General features: G+C 48.4%; 1 protein-coding gene and 1 long non-coding RNA gene across 14 annotated transcripts in view; one reads left to right on the top strand and one right to left on the bottom strand.

Moving 5' to 3' along the window:
- Positions 1–443: 443 nt before the first annotated feature.
- On the bottom strand, positions 444–4,383 carry LOC146434295 (uncharacterized). Its single transcript, XR_014853338.1, has 3 exons — positions 3,766–4,383; positions 2,872–3,080; positions 444–1,317 (listed from the first exon to the last, which is right to left on the bottom strand). It is a non-coding gene; the product is annotated as an uncharacterized LOC146434295 (long non-coding RNA).
- A 41-nt stretch (positions 4,384–4,424) lies between these two features.
- Positions 4,425–8,950, top strand: part of IKZF2 (IKAROS family zinc finger 2) — a 118,457-nt gene continuing 113,931 nt past the window's right edge. The window contains exons 1-5 of one of the 13 annotated variants that reach the window (XM_085065715.1): positions 4,425–5,353; positions 6,214–6,291; positions 6,720–6,755; positions 8,050–8,098; positions 8,805–8,909. In XM_085065715.1, the coding sequence (XP_084921841.1) occupies positions 8,065–8,098; positions 8,805–8,909 (139 nt within the window). In that variant the 5' untranslated portion in view covers positions 4,425–5,353; positions 6,214–6,291; positions 6,720–6,755; positions 8,050–8,064. Of the gene's footprint in view, positions 5,354–5,573; positions 5,935–6,213; positions 6,292–6,719; positions 6,756–8,049; positions 8,099–8,804; positions 8,910–8,950 lie in introns of those variants that run through there. The other 12 variants (XM_085065708.1, XM_085065714.1, XM_085065699.1 and 9 more) reach the window with 12 other exon arrangements.

Here is an 8,950-nt window from a genome sequence, read left to right as displayed (position 1 = left end):
ATTTTGCCACATTTTAGCTTGAGTAACAACTGTCTATCTGCCTAAATGTCTCCAGCAGCTCCAGTCATTTAAATAAATCCAGCACACTTCTGTATTGGCTGCTTCATGTGCTTCATAATTCTGTGGTGTTCTCTGTGCAATATGGGATGTATGTAATTCTACTGGTACTGTGTTTTCCAGCCATAAGCAAAGCAAGAGTTAATTCTTATTTTTGTTGAAGTACTAAGTGGGAAGCTAGGTCATGCATAAATCCTCATTGTGCTAGGTGCTGTACAAGCAACGAATAAAAATGATCCCAGGCTCAAGGATTCTCTGTTAGTAGCTTGTGTCATAATTAAATTTTGTTAGGGCACTTTAGAATTTCCCTTCCTTGTAAATGAAATATCCATATACATTTATATCTCTATAATAAAAGACAAAATCTGTACACTTTTATTGTGGATGATGAAAAAGAAAATATAATACTATTTTCCAAGTAGCTTGGATATAGCAATTGGAATATGTGGGGGTGAGGGAAAATATCTTTTTCTTGTATACTTCTGGGTTATATACACCTAAAGTTGTCCACTTTATAGAGAAAGGAAGAAGTATTTGTTGTGAAAATAGTCTCACACAGAGCACACTGAATTCAGGTGGAGAGCACAGAGTAGGAGCTGGTGCCCTTTTAAGAATCAAATATTGTGTCTTCATGAATAAAGCTCTGACAGTAAAGATAAGAGAAAATACAGCAACCATGTGATATATTAGCAGAATGTTTTACAAAGTCCCCCACAAAGCATCCGCTGCGCTTGAAAAGCCTAACCAGCCCAAGTGAGAAACTATTCACAAATTTAGTATTCAGATTACATACTCTGCCTTTTCAACTGCTCTCTGTACAATGAATGCCTGTACAACTACAGTAACAGACACAGATCTACAGTTTCTGTGGCCTTTGAGCTATTATGAGTATTATGCCTCTCCATAAATTACATCTGCATGTCCTGAAAATACCAACTGTTTTAATAGGAATTAATCTATAGACTTTTATCTTGGTGAAATACAAGGGGTACAGTATGTTGCGTCCCTTTTAAAATTAATGGAGTATGCTCTGAAGGTATTCAAGGATGTTCATTATTTTCTTTATAGGTCTATTTATTGATACATATAAGCATAAAACAGTGCTTCATTGTAGGGAAGAGGAGGAGATGGAATAACAAATAGATTGGTGCTTATATGTTTTTTAGAATGCCCAACGCACAGTTAAGTAAAGAAAGGTCTGTGTTTGTCCTCTTCAAAGTATATTGGGACTGGATCCAGTTTGTCTTCAAAGTGCCCCTTCTGTGGGAAGGGAAGAGAGGGCTCAGTCTGACAGCAAGAGAGCCGATGCAGGGGTCTGCTGCTCTGCCGTGTTCCCTGCCGTCCAAGGCAACAGTGGGGCACATAAGTCTTATTTAATTCGCTAAGTATCAATTAGTCTCCAGTTTATGCTGTGCTGAGCCACAATTTACATGAATACCTAATAGAAGGGTTTGGGAGTGAACTCCTAGAGCACCTTGGCCTTATACAGGCATATAAAAAAGGGGAATTAGAAACTTTAAACCAGAATTTACATAAAAAGCATGATGGTTGTTTTGAATAGTAATTCTCACGCATGTGCATATGCACACATATATATGGGTTAAATGTTTAAATATTTAGCTTGAAACAGGCTGAGCCCATCAAACCTATCAAAACACGTTGCTGTCAACTGATGAGGAATTAAACTCTCCTGTGAGACTGGGGAGCTCTGTTATCTCCAGCACACAGGAGGGGAACTGAAGCTCAGGGATACTGAGCAAGTGCCAAGGAGGACATCACAGCCCTCGAGTAGCTGGCTGTTGGCACAGCCTGTGATCCCTGGGACAGCTGGAATTCTGTGGCAGGACACTGTCCCAGGGCAGGCAGGGCAGAGATCCTGTGGGTGGCAATGGAAAGAAGCTCCCAGGTATTCCAGGAATTGCTCTTTCAGAGGTGTGCTGGAGTGACCTCTTGTAATGTGGCGGAACTCCCTGGCAAAGCTGAGAACTGCTCTTGGGACACTGCTTAGCAGAAGAAAAGCCCTCGTTGCATTGATTGCTGTATTTTAGAAATGCAGGGCAATAATGATGGCCAAAATTACTCTGAGAACCTCTGGTTGTCTTTGGATATGAATCCTGCTCTCCTCATCCCCAAGCTTTCACTTTGCCCTCAAGAGCACCACAGCAGCTCAGGTCGATGTAAATCACTGTGGAGCTCCTGCTACAGCCCAGAGTTGAGTTCTGCCTTGAAACCAGTGATTCAGCCCCGTGTTGCTGTAGTGAGGATGTGCTCATCTCTGCAGCCCTTGGACTTAGCGAGCTGATTTACAAAGGCAAGTCCTGTCGCTTCATTCCCTGCCCCTTACTTTTCCCTTGGTCACTCCTCCTTGTTTTCACAGCTTCATTTGGTTTTGAAAGCTTGTGGAGAAGGATTAAAAAATCAGAAAATATTTACTGTAGAGGATGGGTCTGGCTTTTCCCATCAGCTTCCATGGCCCAAGCAGGTTCCAGCAGCTTTGGGAGAAAAGCTGTTAGCTATTAAGTTATTACCTGTAAGGAGAGCCAGCTGGAAGCTTTCAGTTTTCAACATTTTGATGAAAAGCACCATAAAAATCTTGACAACAAGACTTGTAGCATTTCAATGACATGTTTTGTATGTGTCCCTGCTTTTTAATGGTCTGTAAAAGTGATCAAAGGCTTCAAAATGCTGCTGAGACCCACAACTCAGAAATTTTAACCCCCCAAAACGAAGAGGGGAAGGTGGGGGAAAAAGGCAAAACTCAAAGTGTGTGCTATTGAGTGAATTCATTTGGACAGCTTTTGGGAAGTCACTTACCATCTGGAGGAGAGTGTCCACAAGGAGAGTTATTCCGGCATAAACTGTTATGGTATAATTACCCAGCTCCAGCTATGCCAGTCTATTTTCTGGTGTAGGCAAGCCAAGTCTAGTTGTTGAAACGTAGGCGTGGGAAACATGAAGTCTGCTTTCTAGGCTCAGCTCTGAGTGCTCTCTGTGGCCAGTCCCCTGACCTTCCTGCATCCTTCCTATGCAAAATGAGAAGAGTTAAGTTAAACCCACTTCACAGATGTGGCATAATGACTAATTGGCTCAAATTTGTGGTGCTGGGTAGAGAGCTGTGGATTAATTTCAGTGTCTTGGGCTGGCTGAATCATTTAGTGTGTTTTCCAAAGTGCGGTTTGTCTCCCTCTCTCAGGGTTGGGTGGCTCTGCTGTGCTACAAAGCAGAATCTCATTTGGTGTGAAGTGGTGCTAATGAAACCTGGGGTTTACCTTGTCGCTAACAACAGTGTTGTGCTTGTACGCAGTGAGAGCAAGAGTTAAGACTTTGCTTCACGATTTTGTAGTTAAGATTTGGCCTCCAAGCAAATTTTTCCGGTACCTAGAGCCTTGGATACACAAAGAATGTGACTAGGTAGTGATGGAGGTACTTCCATGGGTGCATGTCTGAAATTCATTGGCAAAATGCATGTGTTACTCCCCTTTGGTACCAATGAAAATCAAGGATAACTCTTCCAACATTCCCACCAGTTGCTCTGTTGGGTCAAAAGGCTCAAGGGTGCTCCGGCAGCCTGAATTTCGATGCTTCCTAGTGTTTGCATGCTTAACTTTGCAAATTGAAATTTCATAATGTCTGTGCATATCGTGCATGAGAGACAAAACCTCCACTTCTTAACGGGCCGTAAACTCCAGTGCCTAATGATGACATTACCAGGGTCACCAGCGCCCAGCAGCTCAAAGAGAAGAAAGCAGGACGATGCTGTTGCACCTGATCCAGGTCCAGTGGAAAGCAGGCAAAACTTCTGTGAGGAAGCACATCAAACATTGACCTTCAGCCCCCTCAGTGAGGGTTTGTCAGGCCCTGAGCGGGTCTGTGGGGATGGTTCCTCTCTCTGGGGCGTCCCTTCGCTGTGGGAAATATTCGGCGCTGTTCCTTCAGCCTTGGCTGTGGGGCAGCGTCAGGATTTCCCTCAGGACAAGAATGCTGATTTTTCCACTTTTCCCAGCACACAGACTTCTCGGGGGGAGGGGAGGAGGGGGGAATGGCACGGAGAGGTTTCGCTTGCACCCGGGCTGTCTCTAAGCGTAAACGGACCAGAAACTCCCGCTCGTATCGGCCGTGTATGTTTAATTAAGTAAGAAGCCCGGCCGCCCCCCGGCCGGTTATAAATAGAAGTGCTGAATCATGACTCCGGCGGCACCTCGTTCCGCCCGGCGGGAGCCCCGGGGCGGCGGCTGCCGGCGGTGTGAGGGTGCCCGCAGCGGGGCCGCCCTGAGGGGCCGCGGCCGTGCCCTGAGGGCGCGCGCGCCCGCCCGCGTGAGGCGCGGGGCGCGCACTGTGGCGGCGGCGGCGGCCGCACTTGTCCTGTAATCGATTGCCGAGCGCGCTGAGCGGCCTCGCGCCGGCTGCGGGCACCCGCCCCCCGCCGCGCCGGCCCCGCGGGGCGGGAAAGGGTCTGAGGGGAATGGCGAGTGTGACAGCGTGTGTGTGAGCGGGGACTGAGCGTGAGTGTGTGAGGGACTGCGTGTCTGCGGGAGTGTGAGTGTGTGTGTCTGTGTCTGTGAGCGACTGAGTGCGAGGGAGGGAGCCGGTGTGTCCGTCTGAGGGACTTTGAGGGAAGAACTGAGTGTGAGGGAGTGAATGGGTGCGTGAGCCTGTGAGGGACCGGGTGTGAGTGAAGGAGTGAGAATGTGTGTGTGAGGGGCTGGCTGTGAGTGAGGGAGAGACAGAGTCTCCGTGTGAGGGAGGGAGGGAGAGAGGGAGTGAATGAGTGTGTCTGTCTGTGGGTTTGAGCCTGAGGGAGGGAGAGTGTGCGTGTGAGGGAGTGCGTGTGAAGGAGGAAGTGTGCTATGTGTGTGAGGGAGGGAGCGTGTGTGTGTGCGGGAGTGCGTGTGTCTGGAAGGGAGGGAGCGTGTGTGGTGTGTGAGGGAGTGCGAGTATCTGTGCGTGAGGGAGGGAAGGGAGTGTGTGTGAAGGAGGGAGCGAATGAGTGTGTGTCTGTGTGTCTGTGGGAGGGAGGCAGAGAGGGAGGGAGGCAGAGAGGGAGAGCGGCCGCCGCCGCCGCCGCCGCCGGATCGGTTTCTCGGGGTTTGACCAGCTGTCCCAGGCTAACCCTCTGCTCTCTGAAGATGGAGGAAGTAAAAACAGGATTACCCTTAGCTACGGCTCCTCCGCCGCCTTAGTCCCCCCACAGCCAACTGCCGTGCACAAACACACCTCCACTGGGCAGAGGGAGCCGACACTAATAAACACACAAACAAAAGGGGGATGGAACTGACTCACTGCCTGCGCGGCTGAGGTAAATCTGCGCCTGGCTTCTTATTATTTCTTTCTTTTTCTTTCTCTCCTCCCCTCCTCTCCCCTCCCTCCCCGGTGCCCCTTTCCCCGGCGGGAGGGACAGCTCCGTCCGGGGCCGGGGGAGCGCGGGGCTCGGTCCATCCGTGCGGGTCTGTGTGTGCCGAGGGTCCCCGAGCCGAGCGCGGCTGTGCAGCATCCCCGCGGGCGCCAATGACTTGTTGCTGTTAGCCCAAAAAATAAAAAATCATTTAAGCAAAAAAACCGCAACCAAGCAAAACCGCCCCACACAGCCCAAAAAGAGCAGGGGCCGAAGGCGCGGCGGGTGTCGCCGGTCCGTTAGCCAGCCTGGCCCCGCTGCCATTTCCCTCAGCGCCCGCCGCCACCTGCGCGCCCCCGGGGGGCTGCGGCCTGCGGCGGGGAGAAGGGGGAAACGGGAATAAAATGACAAGCGAGGCAGGACTTCCATGACTTTGACAGGTTGTGGCAGGGGCGGGGAGAGGCAGGGATGAGGCGCGGAGCCCGGCGTCGCCCAGGGCCGGAGCGGCGCTCCGGGGAAGTTGGCCCGGGTTTGCTGCGCGGGGTGTGAGTGCGCCCGCCGGGCCCCCTCATCCCATCCCGCCCCGCATCCCCTCTTCCCATCCCGCCCCGCATTCCCTCCGCTCCCCCCCGATCCCGTGGAATCCGTAAGGAACCGGTGGATCAAGTTTTTCTCTCTCTCTCTCCGCGCTGGTTAATCGCATTGCTGTAGCACCGGCTGACCTCTCTCCCTCTCCCTCTCTCCCTCCCTCTCCCTCTTCTTTTTTTTTTTTTTTTTTAATTTTTTTTTTTTTTTTTATTTTTGTTCTTCATCTTCCTTCAAAGTATGTGCCATTCCTGAGCGAGTTTCCCCGCCGGCTCATCCCGGGGCTGCCCGGCTCCCCGGCTCCGCATGCCCCACCTGTAAGTGCCGGGGGCGGGTTTCTCTCCCCTATCCCTCTCTCCCTCCCTGTCTCTCTTTACCCCCTCTTCTCCCCCCCGCCTTTGAAAAAAAATTTTTTTTAAACTTTCTCCATCTTTCTGTGTCTTCAGCTCGAGCAAAACTCTCTCCATTCGTTGTGGAGAGGGAGGCTCAGCAGCTGGGATTTGCCATCACCAGCCTAAAAATGGTGACCAAACTTTTTCTTTTCCCTCTCCTCTTCCTTCCCCTCTCCCCCTTGAAGAAAAAAAAAAAAACCTCAAGCCGTGTTTTAATTTAGGTTATGGATGTTTCTGTGTTTCTTTTTGTCTTCCTTTCTCTTCCTCCTCCCTTCCTCCCCTTTCTTTCCTTCCACTTCATTGGCTGGGATGTTCTTTCCCTGTTGCTTCTGATGTTTCTTTCTTTTTCTCAGTGTGTGCCTGCCTACCTGGACTAGGGGAAAGATAAGGTAATTTTGAAGGGCTTGAGGAAGTGGCTTACCTGTTCTGAAAACTTTTTTGGGTTTTTTTGAGAATTATTTTTAAGAGTTGTGAAAATCAGTAATTGAAGAGAGTTTGGTAGCAGCTGTGCAGGTTGAAATTTAAGTGTTATGTGCTGAATGCCTTGGCAATTTGATCTGCTTTATACCAAGGAAGAGCACAGAGAAAAGTATTTATTTATTGGGGGAAAGGCAAGGAGTGGGGAGGGGGGGGGAGGAAAGAGGGTTAAGGGAGGGGGAGGGAAGTGGTTTTGGAGACAAGAAGTGAAGCTGCCTGTTTTCCAGTAAGTAATGGAGAAATTCCAGGAGCCAGGGCTAAATATACTTGGCGATCAATACAGAAATGGCTCATTGTGAATAATTTAGCTGCCTGGTGCAGTGAGACTTTTGAAACTAAAGGCAAAAAAGAGGCCATAGAGGGAGAGAGGAAATAAAATTCTCTTCTGGTCATGTCAGATTCTTAACTTTTCCACTTAAAAGAACATAGTTATGATTATTGATCTCTCCCTTTTTTTCTCCCCCCTCACAATATATATCAAATGATAGCTAGGGGGTGTCATTCTATACAGTTACTTGGGTTTCGGGAAAGTAATAGCTTGTTCTGTGTCAGCAAAGTGCTTCCAGAAACTTTAAGATTGCTTCACACCACAAAATGCATGATCTGGAAGTATGAAATGTGATGTTTGGCCCTGTGCTGTGGCAGATAAATAGGGTTAGAGTGAACACGTGTGTGTACAGGTGTGTGTGTGCATGCAGAGGTGTGAGACAAAGCTGGAACAACTCTGTCCAAGGGGAATGGAGACAGGAGGGTTTATTTTGTTTAGACCAGGAGGGAGTCTCTTGCGGTGTGTGTGAAAAGAGCAATTGTTAATCGTATCAGTATCCTCAAAGTCTTTTCTGCTGCAGATAGAGTGGATAATTGATAAAGCATTACCATTCCAGCTTGGACATAACAAGTGGAAACTCAGAGAAAAACTCTCAGATCAGGCAAAAATGTGAGTGTGGCATAGGGAGAGAGGTACGGTCAGACCAGGATGATCCAGGTGTCACCTGCCCAGAAGGCAACTGCATGTCTTTACTCACATAATTTACAGGAAGAGTTCAGTGATTTGCAAATGAGCATATGCAGTGCACTTGTGTGTTTCTCTAGGCAGTGGTTGCAACAGCAATAAAATGGGCAACTACTTAGGGCTTTAAGTAAGTTTAATCATTTAATGGTTGATACTGACAGGCGTCTCTGAGGGTGTACTTTTCTGCCTTGCAGCACTGCACTTTGACTATGGAAGCAGACGCTGTTGATGGATATATTGCATGTAAGTAGTCATTTTGTTTGATTATTCTGAATTACTTTTCTTTTCCTACTCTCCTTTGTATAATGCAGACACCTGAAAGTTTAGCTTCCTTGTGTACAGTGTTTGCATTGACACTGAATTAGTAGCATTTAAATATAAACTCTCTCTATGACTGAGAAATGCATGGGGATGGGTGCATGGGTGAGTATCTCTAGGTTTAGATATTTGCTGAGGGTGAATGAACTTTGAAAATGAGAGAGAGTTCATCTGCAGAAATTCAAACTGCAGCCAAAAACTTTTTATGCCTTTCCCTATGTATTTCTCTTGTTTTGTGTGAGGGGATTTGTGGAAGTGCTTTGTTTAACTGTCAGTTAACCCAGAGCTTTTGGGGGGAAGGTCTGTATGGTGAATTACTATTCCAGTCTTCCCCTGCCCAGCCTGGATTCTCACTGTCTGCTAATGGAAAAGTAATCCTAACTTGAAACCAAGCAGCTGGGACAAGGTTTGTCACAGGACTGTGTGTAAAAGACTGGTGACAGTAGGTTTAGGGGGCTCTTAAAATCACCCCAATGTTTATTTGTGACCACTGGGAGTCCAGATTTTAGAGGCTCTGGAAGACCCCACCAGTAAAGGAGGGAAGGGCAGGGGTGAAGTTGTTCCTAGTCTTTGTGTACCTCTGCTGAAGAAGGGGATAAGAACTTACGGTGGACCTGTTCTGTGCTCGCAGGTGACAATGACTATTCTCCTGAAAGGGAGCACTGCGGCATGGCCATCGACCTCACCTCCAGTACTCCCAATGGGCAGCACACCTCCCCCTGTCACATGGCAGGCAGTAAGTCTCCTCTTAAGCCTGTTTCTCTCTAGCTGAGGGTT

The sequence above is a fragment of the Lichenostomus cassidix genome, chromosome 7 (assembly GCF_008360975.1).
Source record: "Lichenostomus cassidix isolate B80296 chromosome 7, HeHo_3.0, whole genome shotgun sequence".
Lineage (NCBI taxonomy): Eukaryota > Metazoa > Chordata > Aves > Passeriformes > Meliphagidae > Lichenostomus > Lichenostomus cassidix.
Note: the sequence above shows the minus strand (reverse complement) of the source record. Positions and strands in the feature narration are given on the sequence as shown.